The sequence below is a fragment of the Pseudorasbora parva genome, chromosome 13 (assembly GCF_024679245.1).
Source record: "Pseudorasbora parva isolate DD20220531a chromosome 13, ASM2467924v1, whole genome shotgun sequence".
In the NCBI taxonomy this organism is placed as follows: domain Eukaryota; kingdom Metazoa; phylum Chordata; class Actinopteri; order Cypriniformes; family Gobionidae; genus Pseudorasbora; species Pseudorasbora parva.
Window position 1 is genome coordinate 19,700,132 of NC_090184.1, and position 14,919 is coordinate 19,715,050.

The following is a 14,919-nucleotide window of genomic DNA, read 5'->3' on the forward strand; positions in this document are numbered from 1 at the left end:
GCAATTATCTAATCAACCAATCACATGGCAGTTGCTTCAATGCATCTAGGGGTGTGGTCCTGGTCAAGACAATCTACTGAACTCCAAACTGAATGTCAGAATCGGAAAGAAAGGTGATTTAAACTATTTTGAGCGTCGCTTGGTTGTTGGTGCAAGACGGGCCGGTCTGAGTATTTCACAATCTGCTCAGTTACTGGGATTTTCACGTGCAACCATTTCTAGGGTTTACAAAGAATGGTGTGAAAAGTAAAAAACATCCAGTAAGCGGCAGTCCTGTGGGTGAAAATGCCTTGTTGATGCTAGAGGTCAGAGGAGAATGCGGGCTGACTGATTCAAGCTGATAGAAGAGCAACTTTGACTCAAATAACCACTCTTTACAACCGAGGTATGCAACAAAGCATTTGTGAAGCCACAACAAGCACAACCTTGGGCTACAACAGCAGAAGACCCCACCAGGTACCACTCATCTCCACTACAAATAGGAAAAAGAGGCTACAATTTGCACAAGCTCACCAAAATTGGACAGTTGAAGACTGGAAAAATGTTGCCTGGTCTGATGAGTCTCGATTTCTGTCAAGACATTCAGATAGTAAGAATTAGGCGTAAACAGAATGAGAATAGGGATCATGCCTTGTTACCACTGTTCAGGCTGGTGGTGGTGGTGGTGTAATGGTGTGGGGGATGTTTTCTTGGCACACTTTAGGCCCTTAGTGCCAATTGGGCATCGTTTAAATGACACAGTGTACCTGAGCATTGTTTCTGACCATGTCCATCCCTGAATGACCACCATGTACCCATCCTTCAGCAGGATAATGCACCATGTCAAGCTTGAATTATTTCAAATTGCTTTCTTGAACATGACAATGAGTTCACTGTACTAAAATGACCCGCACAGTCACCAGATCTCAACCCAATAGAGCATCTTTGGGATGTGGTGGAACAGGAGCTTTGTGCCCCGGGTGTGCATCCCACAAATTTCCATCAACTGCAAGATGCTATCCTATCAATATGGGCCAACATTTCTATAGAATGCTTTCAGCACCTTGTTGAATCAATGCCACGTAGAATTAAGGCAGTTTGAAGGCGAAAGAGGGTCAAATAACCAGCTTTTTACCCCATGATCACATAATATAACAAAATATGAATATTCTGTTGACAATAATTTATGATTTGTAAAATCCTGAAATGTATAAATTATTAATATTTATACACATACTTGGCAGTATTATTGGTTTGCGTGGCAGAGTGAAAAAGTAATTCCTGTCGCGATTCATTGATTGTAAACACGAAGCAGTCAACAAGAGGGAAGAGATGCCTTTTCACCTACATTATCTGTCTTTCTATTTCACATAAACACACACCCACATAAACACCTCCACAGACGTGCTTCCACACAAAAACGCAGAGCAATGAAGAGATTTATGTCCATCCTCTGCAGTCTTGACTCAATGACTTTGCATACATTGGGGGCAGCGGAGCATTAATGCTAAACATAGCACAAGAACAAATCTGTCTTCTTAAAAATCCTCATTAATGCTGCTTCATATCCTTAGTTAACTTACATCTCTGATCTCTCCTTCAAAGTGCTTTCATATAGCTTCAAAGTCAAAAATCAGCAGGGAAACCTGCAGTACAGATGATTCCCAGATTGAGTACTTGAACCACGCATTCACTTATTTAAAAGCAACAACAGGAACAGTGTGTTCTGTTCTTGTGATGTGTGCATGCGTGTCCTTTCATAATTATTTATTTTCAATCGTTTGAGGGAGTGTTCATATGATTGGTCGCCATTAATGCTCCAGCGATTATTTGGTTATGCATATGTGTTCAATGAACCTATCAATCATTGCTAAATGCACATTACTACCAAAGGCCATGTTAACATTACAAGACCAAATCGTCTTAGTCTATAAAAGACATTAATGTGTAGCTAATCGAATGAATAGTTTTTTTGAAATGCAATATTCTGACATATCAGCTTCTCACACTATGTGGCTATTTCTGCTACATTGCAGAGAATTACAGATAACTGCTCATCTACCCACATCTTCCAGCACAGCACATGGATTAAGCGTTGGGATGCTTCACGGTATCTGTGGACTAAAAGCAAAATCTATGTTCGATGCCACTTCTGTAATTTGCATATAACAAGCATGACCCTTTCAGATGATGAGGCTTCTGTTCCTTTGGTGTATCAGCACCAAAGGTTGAACTAAATGCATTTAAAGGTGGGGTAAGTCTTATTTCAAAACCGTTTTAGAAAAAGGACACGGGCCAAGTGGAATAACAAACTTGTAGCCAATCAGCAGGTAGGGGGCGTGTCTACTATTGATGGTGAGAAGAGCGCTCGCTCTCGCTCTGTGCACGTCATTTTTCAAAACACACGAGCCACACATGACGGACATTAGCCGAGAACTAGCCTAATATATGCTGCTTGACTATGCTTGTGTGTCATGTTCGCTTGTTAGTCCATATGCGATCGTATTGTGTTTCACTTCAGCGATGATAAAGACCCGTACATTTCCACACCGTATGGAGCATCTAAATCTCCTCACAGTGTGCTTCAAGCATCAGCTCACACAATGTCTCCGACAAGTAAGATACTATACTCCTAATATATGTTTGCTTACTCGTTTCATGATCTATATAACCCTTATCCAGTCATAATTGTAATATGTCGTTAGCTGTGTGCTTGTGTACTATCGAGTTGTTCATGAGAACAGTTTGTGTGTATTTTTGTGATCGCTCTAACTCTAATCTGGTCATAACTGTAATATGTCATTAGTTGGACTGTCTTGCTCGTGTTCTATCGAGCTGTTCAAAACAACGGTTTGTGTTTTTGTGATGGAAGGGTGACTTTTTCATTGAATATTCGACCTGGATTAGATACACAGAGATTCTGCCATAGTCATTGCCTGGGTTACGTATGTGTGTGTGTGTGTGTGTGTGTGTGTGTGTGTGTGTGTGGGGGGGGGGGGGGGGGGGGTGGGGTGGGGGGGGGTGCACTATCAAAATAGGGGCAAGACCCTTTTGGGGGTAGGGGCGTTTTTTTGGTGATTTGAAATGTCAACAACGGTTACCAGATAGCACTTACCCCACCTTTAAACTAAACTAAACTAAAACTGGACTACACAACTAACTAAAGCAAATTCATTTTAGTTTGTTGATGCATGAATAGAAAATGTGAATCCCACCTGGATTGAACATGAAAAATGCCAATAAATAGCAATAATACAGACTGTGATGAAATATGTATTAAACATTTTACAGAGGAGTTTGTTCACATACACTACATTGCTGAAAGTATTCGGACACCCCTCCAAATTACTGAATTCAGCCGTTCCAATCACATCCACGGTCAAAGGTGTATAAAATCAAGCACCTAGGCATGCAGACTGCTTCTACAAACGTTTGTGAAAGAATGCGTCGCTCTCAGGAGCTCAGTGGATTCAAGCGAGGTAACGTGATACAGTGTATTTAGAAAGTTTTCACAGTGCTTCTCTTTTTCTACATTTTATGTTACAGCCTTATTTCAAAATTAAATACATTTATAATTTGTTTTCCTCAATTCTACAAACAATACGCCTAAATGACAACGTGAAATAAGTTTGTTTGTAATCTTTGCAAATTTATTAAAAATAAAAGTGAAAAAAAGTCATGTACATTTGTATTTACAGCTTTTGCCATGACACTCAAAATGACACTCAAAAAAAAGCAAGTGCATCCTGCTTCCACTGATCATTCTTGAGATGTTTCTACAACTAGTTTGGAGTCCACCTGTGGTAAATTTAGTTGGTTGGACATTATTTGGAAAGACACACACCTGTCTATATAAGGTCCCACAGTTAACAGTGCATGTCAGAGCACAAACCCAGCCATGAAGTCCAAGGAATTGTCCGTAGACCTCAGAGACAGGAATGTATCGAGGCACAGATTTGGGAAAGGGTAAAGAAAAATGTCTTCAGCATTGAAGGTCCCAATGAGCACAGTGCAGAGCAAAGTATCATCCATAAATGGAAGAAGTTTGGAACCACCAGAACTCTTCCTAGAGCTGGCCGCTCAGCCAAACTGAGTGATCGAGGGAGAAGCGCCTTAGTCAGGGAGATGACTAAGAACCCGGTCACTCTGACAGAGCTCAAGGTCAGGATAGAGGGAAAGAGGAATGCAGCATTGTACAGGGAAAACCTTGATAAAAAAATAAAAAAACCCTGCTCCAGAGCGCTCTGGACCTCAGACTGGGGCAAATTTGTATCTTATAACAGGACATTGACCCTAAGCACACAGCCAAGATAACAAAGAAGTGGCTACAGGACAACTCTGTGAATGACTTGAACCCGAGTGATAATCTTTGGAGAGATCTGAAAATGGCTGTGCAGTGACGCTCCCCATCCAACCTGATGGAGTTTTAGAGGTCCTGCAAAGAAAAATAGAAGACACTGCCTAAAAATAGGTTGTGCCAAGCTTGTAGCATCATACTCAAAATACTGTAATTGGTGCCAAAGGTTGTGAATACTTATGTACATGTGTTTTTTAAATGTATTTTTATTTTATAAATTTGCAAAGATTTCAAACAAGCTTATTTCACATTGTCATTATGGAGTATTTTTTTAGGATTGGGGAAAACAAAAATGAATGTAATCCATTTTGGAATAAAGCTGTAGCATAACAAAATGTGGAAAAAGTGAAGCGCTGTTTCCGGGTGCACTGTAGGTTGCCACCTGTGCAATAAGTCTATTCTTGAAATTTCCTCACTACTAAATATTCCATAGTCAACTGTTAGTTTGGGAACAACACCAATTGAGCCATGACATGGTAGGCCATGTAAAATCACAGAGCGGAGTCGCCATCTTTCTGTCAATAATTACAGACCTACAAACTTCATGTGGCCTTCAGATTAGCTCAAGAACATTGCGAAGAGAGCTCTAGTACTGGGTTTCCATGGCTGAGGAGCTGCATCAAAGCCTTACAGCACCAAGTGCAATGCAAAGTTGGATGCAGTGGTGTAAAGCACGCCGCCACTGGACTCTAGAGAAATGGATACGTGTTCTCTGGAGTGATGAACCAGTCTTTTTAATCTGATGAACGAGTCTGGGTTTGCCGGTTGCAAGAACTTGCCTAACTGCATTGTACCAAGTGTAAAGTTTGATCGAGGGGGGATTATCGTGTGAGGTTGTTGTTTTTTTAGGTTGGACTTGGCCTATTAGTTTCAGTGAAAGGAACTCTTAATGCTTCAGCATACCAATACATTTTGGACAATTTCATGCTCCCAACTTTGTGGGAACAGTTTGGGGATGGCACCTTCCTCCTCCAACATGACTGTGCACCAGTGCACAAATCAAGGCCCATAAAGAAATGGATTAGCGAGTTTGGTCTGGAGGAACTTGACTGGCCTGCACACAGTCCTGAACTCAACCTGATAGAACACATTTGGGATGAAATCTCCTCAAACATCAGTGCCTGACCTCACAAATGCGCTTTTAGAAGAATCGTCAAAAAATCCCATAAACACACTACTAAACCTTTGACAAAGCCTTCCCGGAAGAGTTGACTGTCAAAAAATAAAATAATAAATAAACAAGAATTTTGAACCTGACTTTATACATTGATCTCTCCATTTTGTTCTAAAAATGTATGCCAATTAGTGCATATTTAATTAGATAATGCCTATTTTGCATATTTAGACATGACATAACATAAAAAGTAATTCAAGTGATGTTTGCCATTCTTAATATAATCAATCAACTGTGAAAGTATGGTGATAATGTATTTATTGATTTATTTTACCCTATTCACCTGGGGTGTCTTGCCAAGACAAAATCATATAAAATAAACACAGAAACATAAAACTACAATAATCTGTCTGTAAACACAAACCTTATTTTACAGAGGGCTGATTTCTTGACAGGTATTGACAAAGTAATCCAGCAATGGTCCTCTGGTAAGTGGTAGTGGATACGCTTGTGTTAATAAAATGGCTGTTAAATCACAGAGAAACACAGTAAAAGTGATGTACTAATGTTCAGTTCAGCCTAATTGAACACTGTCTTGTCAATTAAGCAGAAAGTCTCTTCTGTTTCTAATATAAGGTTCTTAAAATGTCTGCAATTACTTTCCTGGCGAAGGCTCAAAGCACTAATAGAATATGGTCGAGGGAAAGAGCATACTTTAATTTTAAAGCAACATTAAACACTTTGGGTATAACCTAAAACATTTAATTGTAAATTAGTGCAAGGTATGCTTATGTAAATATCAAAATATTTATTTTACATTCAATTTAACTGGTACTTCAAATGTAGCATCTGGTTTGCATCATTTTCTGGTTTGCTGTAGTGGTTAAAGAACCGGAGCAGTTAACTCTGGGATGCTGGCTCAGCAAAGAGTGAGTTGTGAGTCAACACCATTGAGCCCTTGAGAACAACGCACATTAGACCCCTGAGCAAGGCACTTAAAGGAACAGTTCATCCAAAAAGGTGTTGCAAACCCATATGATTTTTCTTTCATAATTTTCAACCTAAGAGTGGAGTTTTTGTAGAATATCTTGGACAGGTTTTTTTTTTTGTGTGTGTAATGAAAATAAATAAGGACTGTGTATGTCTCTAAAATGTCTTTACTCCTAGATAAATAACAAAAAGCGACCAAAGTATTATACTTATTATTATTATGTTTTTTTGTTATTTAACGGCTGCGTTAGTAATATGCACCTATATGCAGGTGCCCACCGCATATACACTCTGCTTGTTACACACACAGGGATGTACAGCAGCACACAAACGTCAAATATTAAAAATAAAAGGATTACAATGTAAAAGATTATTATTGTGTACATGAAGTTACAAATACCTACGTAATAATGGATAGTCACTGCATGTATCAGAATTACTTATTTTCATATATAAGTTTTAGAATTATTATTTTTATATATAATAGTTATATTAAAAAAGTCCTGGCTAATCCAAGCATTATAATGGCAGTGAATTGATGTCTCATTTAGTCCATAAAAGGCCTACTGAAGCAAAGTGGCATGTTTGTTTGAGGAAAAATATCCATTTTTAAACTTAATAGACTAAAATAACTAACTTCTGGCAGAAAGCCGTACTCTTTCTACAAAAGAGTAACCCCTGACGCAAGCTTTAATGTCTCTCAAAGATAGGGCTGGACAACTCAAGCCCCTCTTTTCTTCAAGGGTCATGAAACCCTAAACCAATTTTCTGAGATTTTAACAGAAGTATGTGTGTTGAACATAATGGAAGACAATGTTACCATCTGTTAGTTTAAAATGTGGGAGACAACTAGTTAATTTTAAGCCTTTTTTTTAAACTTCCTGGTTTAAATTCATCTTCATGTCAATGTCATGGTTGTGATGTTTTCTTGTACTATAGTACGGCGATGTCTCATCGCTGTCTCATAATTATTCACGAGACTGCGTGTCTTTATCCTATAAGAAGACGCGTTGCTTAATTCATGACAGCACACGCTTAATTATTCATGACAGCGCGCGTTGATAGGCATTTTCCTCTGACTGACGCAGCGGCGCTTCTAATAGTGAGATCATATACTGTAAGTGAGAGATGCATTGATGGATCAAAAACGAGTGTTTTTTTTCCGGTTTGTATGAGTGTCTGCGTTGCCTGCGTTCTTTTCAATAGATCCTGAGTCTACGACACAAACGGGATTCGTCCGCGCTGTGAGTGTAACCGCTCTTCATGGCTATTTAACCGACCAAACGGCACATACATCTCCTTCTCAAAAACTTTGCATATTGTGATGAAGTTCATTATTTTCCATAATGTAAGGATACAAATTTAACTGTCATATATTTTAGATTCATTGCACACCAACTGAAATATTTCAGGTCTTTTATTGTTTTAATACTGATGATTTTGGCATACAGCTCATGAAAACCCAAAATTCCTATCTCAGAAAATTAGCATATTTCATCCGACCAATAAAAAGAAAAGTGTTTTTAATACAAAAAAAAAGAAAAAAAAGTCAACCTTCAAATAATTATGTTCAGTTATGCACTCAGTACTTGGTCGGGAATCCTTTTGCAGAAATGACTGCTTCAATGCGGCGTGGCATGGAGGCGATCAGCCTGTGGCACTGCTGAGGTGTTATGGAGGCCCAGGATGCTTCGATAGCGGCCTTAAGCTCATCCAGAGTGTTGGGTCTTGCGTCTCTCAAATTTCTCTTCACAATATCCCACAGATTCTCTATGGGGTTCAGGTCAGGAGAGTTGGCAGGCCAACTGAGCACAGTAATACAATGGTCAGTAAACCATTTACCAGTGGTTTTGGCAGTGTGAGCAGGTGCCAGGTCGTGCTGAAAAACGAGATCTTCATCTCCATAAAGCTTTTCAGCAGATGGAAGCATAAAGTGCTCCAAAATCTCCTGATAGCTAGCTGCATTGACCCTGCCCTTGATAAAACACAGTGGACCAACACCAGCAGCTGACATGGCACCCCAGACCATCACTGACTGTGGGTACTTGACACTGGACTTAAGGCATTTTGGCATTTCCTTCTCCCCAGTCTTCCTCCAGACTCTGGCCCCTTGATTTCAGAATGACATGCAAAATTTGAGCAACAGTCCAGTGCTGCTTCTCTGTAGCCCAGGTCAGGCGCTTCTGCAGCTGTTTCTGGTTCAAAAGTGTCTTGACCTGGGGAATGCGGCACCTGTAGCCCATTTCCTGCACACGCCTGTGCACGGTGGCTCTGGATGTTTCTACTCCAGACTCAGTCCACTGCTTCCGCAGGTCCCCCAAGGTCTGGAATCGGTCCTTCTCCACAATCTTCCTCAGGGCCTGGTCACCTCTTCTCGTTGTGCAGCGTTTTTTGCCACACTTTTTCCTTCCCACAGACTTCCCACTGAGGTGCCTTGATACAGCACTCTGGGAACAGCCTATTCGTTCAGAAATTTCTTTCTGTGTCTTACCCTCTCGCTTGAGGGTGTCAATGATGGCCTTCTCGACAAAAGTCAGGTCGGCAGTCTTACCCATTATGGCGGTTTTGAGTAATGAACCAGTCTGGGAGTTTTTAAAAGCCTCAGGAATCTTGTGCAGGTGTTTATAGTTAATTAGTTGATTCAGATGATTAGGTTAATAGCTCATTTAGAGAACCTTTTCATGATATGCTAATTTTTTGAGATAGGAATTGTGGGTTTTCATGAGCTGTATGCCAAAATCATCAGTATTAAAACAATAAAAGACCTGAAATATTTCAGTTGGTGTGCAATGAATCTAAAATCTATGAAAGTTTAATTTTTATCATTACATTATGGAAAAATAATTAACTTTCACAATATGCTAATTTTTTTGAGAAGGTCCTGTATAACTCCACAAAATAAGCCTCGGAAGCTATCAAAGTTATACAACAGCGTGTTCACATATATTTTCAAAGCAGAGAACAAATGGCGAATGGCTGTGCATTAAATTGTGCATTGAATTATAGTTGTCACAGGATATATGTATTTGTGTAATGATGAGCTTATCCTTGTGTTATTGTATTGCACGTAACGTAATGGTCATTTGCAGCATGCATTTGTGGGAAGCTTTGATGCTTTTAATGAGAGCAAAATAAAACAGTTTGAATCAGAAGAAGCCGTTGCTGTGCTGTCACCTGTCAGTCTCCCCTCACCCCCCTGCACTCTGCTGCTACACCACACCCACTTTTATAGCATTTTTGAAAACTGTGGTGAGAACTGACTGCTACTGACTGAGAAGGGTCTACTTTCATGACCCTTTAAATCGAAAACCTTCGCCAATTCTCTTTAAAAATTCTTATTTTAGACTCATGACCAGTGTTTTTTGCTCTATCATCTGCGCTTCTGTGTTCGCCGGGACCAAGCGGCAACTTCCCGCGGTCTCTCTTGAAGGCGATAATAATCTTTATTATCGCCTTCAAGTAATTTAAACTGCAATTCCTTGACTGGCCACTTGGAACACCGGCTGCAGAAGTTAGCACAATCTCATTGAGCCCCATGTTAAAATTCCCAAATGTACAGCAGAAAAAAAACATGTTTACACCCTGGTACAAATTGTGGTTTTGGTCTATATGGCTAATTTTGCCCTTCATGACAACTGTGAGGGGGTAACAACTCATTAGTTTACTTTATATAAAGCCTTAAAGTTCTGCATAATTACGGGGTGGTTACTTTGAGTGGCAGGTGGATAGCAATTTATCCGCTGTCTATAGTCATTGCGTTACCCAAGCTTCGCCCACGTCCCGCCTCTTTGCCTATTTTCTGTTATCCGGGCATGATGGCAACGGCCAACTCGTCTCTACTTTACACTTCAGAGCGGCTTATCGGAATCCTATGGTCTATGGTTAATATGCATGCGTCAAGTGTTCAAGGGTTACTCTTTCACCGTAAATCGATGCGTACAGCAATCCGCCGGAAGTTAGTTATTTTAGTCCATAAAGTTTTAAATAGGGATAGTCTTCTTACACAAATGCACCGCCTTTATTAACCTCCCGGAGCCATGTGGAGCACACAAGCGGTATGGACCACTTTTATGATGCTTCGATGTTGCTTTTACATCCTTTTTGAAGTCTGAAGCTTTTTGAAGTCTCAGTTCACTGTAATTGCATGTAAAAGAGCAAAGAGCACATTATTAAAATGTCCCTTTTTGTGTTCCATGGAAGAAGAAAAAAAACTGATATTTGAAATGACATTAGGAAGAGCAAATTTTCATTTTTTGGATGAACTATCCCTGAGGATAGGATCCAAGAGGATTTTCCCTGTAATAAGTTTGTGGTAGCTGTTCCATGGCGACATTGTGGGAAAGCTGTGGTTATAAATAAAGATGTAAGAGTTACAGATTTATGGAAACTGTATTTTTTGTACATTACAGGCTTCTTTGGATGAATCACTTGTTTTGTAGCAATGGTGAGTGGTTTTAGATAAAAGCTTATGCTAAATAAATGTCAGTTCATTTCAGGGCTACATTATAAAAGGCATCGATTTGCCTACCTGCAGTGTACGTCCAGGCGGCAGGTGTTGCGCAACTGAAGGCAGTTGGGTTTGCTCTTGTCCTGGTATGAGCAAGAGGGTACAATGGTCTGTCTCCTTCTCTCAGCACAGGCCTGGTCCTTGCAGGAGCAGAAGAGCAACCCGTAGCTGTATTGCGTGTCAACGCGCTCAAAGAACTGACGCAAGGCCTTATGGCAGCGCTTTCTGTTGCAGCTGTCCTGTGACTGAGACTGTGAGGGTTGCTGGCCCTGCGTCTGCGCACGGGTGCAGGTGGAGATATAGTTGGAGCGCTGACGCTTGCAGTTTTCATTGAGGTTGCAGGCTTTGGTGGCGTCCAGACAAGGGTTGCAGGTGCGGCTGGGATCTGAGCAGTGTGGCTGGCCTTTACTTGTGCCAGAATGTATGCCTAGGAGAGGAGAGCAGGAGAGATGGGTGAGGCTGTGTTTGTGAGAATTATATAAAGAGAGTGATAGGGGAATTGAGAGTGGGTGGTTATAAGAAAAAAAAGACCATGCGTAGCACTGTCCCACATACACTCCTTGTCAGATGAATTAGACAACTCCAGCACAACAATGAACTCTTTGATCTGATTCCAACTCAGTGTCCCGATTGGAGCACTTTCAGAACACATTCCATAGAAATACTGTATACTTTTTTTAGTCTATCCCCTAACCATGACCCCACCCTTAAACATAATCCTGCATTTATAACCCTAAATTTATAATAATAATAATAATAATAATAATAATAATAATAATAATAATAATAATAATAATAATAATAATAATAATAATAATAATACAAAGTTTATTTAGTGATTTAAAATATTTGGACAGCTGGATGTCTTCGTAAAAACTGGGAAGTGGCCTGAAACCTGAACACACAATACACAATACATATATATATATATATATATATATATATATATATATATATATATATATATATATATATTCTGTGATGGCAAAGCTGTATTTTGAGTATCTTTACTTCATCTTTACCATTCTAATATGCTGATTCGGTACTCAATAAACATATAATTTTTCCATCACCCTGTTTTCATTCTCATTTTGAAGAAACGAGTGATGGGAACGACAAATTTCACAAGAAAAAAATCCATTAATTGGCACGCTTGAGGTAGTTTTTGACTGGGAAAAAAAGAGTTAATGCAAAAAAATGGGACACGGAAACGCATTTGCCAAATACATTTTGATGTCACGAACATTAAACCCACGTGACTAATCGTCTGTTTACCCTGATGGGGACATTCTAAAATGATAATGTACTAATGTACTAGGAACATGATATTAAAAGACCAAACTCAGTAAAAACAATACTAATAAAGCACTATGTGCAGAAAAGCAGATTTTTTTTCCCACAATATGTCGAAAGAACACAAATTTGTGCTCAGGGTTAGAAAGCTTGTTGTGTTGGAATAATTCTACCTCTGTGTTAATAACAATCTACAGATTTGTTTTTTGAAAATCACTAAACCTGCCAGTGTTTTATTAATAATGTATAATGTATTTTCTCTTTTTTAAAACGTTTGGTCCATTTAGCCTCGTATAAGTGTTTTTTGCGTGGATATGATACGCACTTTATGCGTAGCATTTGCACGGCAAAACTCATTTTGGCGTATCCATTCGACAAGATTTCACACTCATACTATTGATACGCATTACCATGAGATCGTGTTGGCTTTTCTGTACATAGTATGCTTTATTAGTTTAATGTTTACAGAGTTTCGTCTTGTAATACCAATTTCTTAAGTGTTTTCACGCTAAGGTTAAGCTGAGGGAGTTTTATTTACTGTTGGTTACTAGGTTACCAGTAACACCATCATCCGCTCGAACAACTTGATGGAAACCCACAAAATGTTTGTTTTCTTTTTTTGTGAACTTTGAAAAGATTTGCTTCACGTTTGGATGGAAACCTAGTTTTAGTCACGTTCATATACTGTTTAGTCTAGTCAAGTTTCAGTCGAATAAAAGTCTGAGCATTTTAGTTTTATTTTAGTCCGAATTAACTATTTTCGTCTAGTTTTAGTCGACAGAAACTGATGACATTTTAGTATAGTTTTGGTCAATGAAAATGAAGAGACATTTATTAGCTTAGTTTTTACATTGTAAACCACATTTATTTAACAATATTGCATTATGCATTAAATTATAGTCATCGTCACATGACCAGCATTTGCGTTGGGTCTCGTCTTGTTTTCGTCATGTGATAAATGTTCATTGACGTCAAAATGTATTCATAATTTCCGTTGACGAAAGTCAATATATATATATATTTGTGCGTATATACTGTGCACACTCCGAAGTGCATTCAAGATAAAGAAAAAGTGGGAAAAGGGTAACAAGGACATGTATCCAGCTGTGCAACGTCTGTAAGTGTTCAGTTGGAGGCAGCTGAATGAAGCATTCAGGGGATTGGGGAACTATCAGCTGGAGACATGGGGAAGTTCTGGACCTCTAAAACTGTATGAAGGTCGGCATTGATATGTTGCCCTAGTGGTGTCTCCAGCCTTGATGGCAGCTCTAGTGATTGGAGAGAGAGGGAGAGAGAGAAACTAATAAAACCCAGTGGGTGTTGGTATAACTTTGAGAACAGATGGTTTATCAGACCCCTTGTGGAGAGTAGAAGATGAATTTCTTTCCGAACGGGTTTTTGTTACTTATGAATAAAGTGCTAATGATCTAAATGTCTGAACTGTTTACTCTAAATGAGTGGAAATATAATATTTATGTAAATAAAAAGGAAGTAGGCAAATAAATTGCCATGTGCTATGGCAGCAAAGAACATTAGGGATTTTCATGAAGTCCTTTGAAGATATTTTGAAACTGATTGATATTAATAACTATCATGATGTTTGCAGGGAGTTATCTTGGTTTCAGTGTAGACATCATTGCTCAGAGGTCTTGTATTTACAAAGTGATGATTAATAACGCATGTTTGGAAGCCTGACATTAATAAGACATGGGAATGTTTACATCAAACATATCCTTCTTTATTAAAGACAAGACTCATCTGTGTTAGATTTATACATTTTATGGAGATCTGGACTCGTGATTTTACCATCGGCATCCCTGCTCAATGCAAATACAAGCCTTTGTCAGATATTTAATCATGAAATAAGATTGCCTCCGAGCTCAAGTATTACTACAGTTAAAAACAGGAGGGACTCCTGCATGCAATCAATACAATTTAAAGCAAGGGCAATCAATGCATGAACCCTTCTTTGTAATCCCCAAGCTTTTTAAGGCTTAAAAAAATTCACTCCCCAAGGACAAAAAACACCAGAAGAACATTTAATGATCCTCTCTGAATTTGAAAATACAACCATATTGACTTGTTTCCTAATCAGTTTTTTTTATTATTATTATTGTGGCAAGACAAGGCAGAGGGACCGTGAGAGAACTGCACGAGGCCGGTAGCGCGATTGTTAGTGAGTGCCAGCTGCACGCCGCACCGGTCTCCGCCGGAGCTTCAGATGCAAAAAGGAGGAGCAACAACTGTAAAGGACGGGAGAGGACCAGGCCTGGACTTTACGTTGTGTTTTGATGAGCTTTATTATGTGTGTGCGGCAGTCGTCCATTAAGGGTTGCCTGCTTTATGTTCATTTTGGCAGTGGCTCAGTGGTTTATGTAGGTTGTCTACAAACCAAAAGGTTGGTGGTTCAATCCCCAGTTCCACCTGACCAAGTGTCGTGGTGTCCATGAGCAAGACACCTAACCCCAGCTGCTCCCGACGAGCTGGATAGTGCCTTACATGGCTGACATCGCAGTCGGTGTATGAATGGGTGAATGAGAGGCAAAATGTAAAGCGCTTTGGATGGCCATAGTGTCTGTTAAAAGCGCTATTTAAATGCAGTCCATTTTGCATTTACCGCCTCCTTCTTCCCATAACAACGAACTGTAAATTATCTATTGTTAACTCACCCCATCGTTA

At 39.4% G+C, this 14,919-nt stretch overlaps 1 protein-coding gene across 3 annotated transcripts in view; it reads right to left on the reverse strand.

Moving 5' to 3' along the window:
* gfra2a (GDNF family receptor alpha 2a) overlaps positions 1-14,919 on the reverse strand; it is a 128,912-nt gene that overhangs the window by 47,796 nt on the left and 66,197 nt on the right. For all 3 annotated transcript variants that reach the window (XM_067413389.1, XM_067413391.1, XM_067413390.1), the window contains exon 4: positions 10,969-11,374. In XM_067413389.1, coding sequence (XP_067269490.1) covers positions 10,969-11,374 — 406 coding nt within the window. The remainder of the gene's footprint in view (positions 1-10,968; positions 11,375-14,919) is intronic.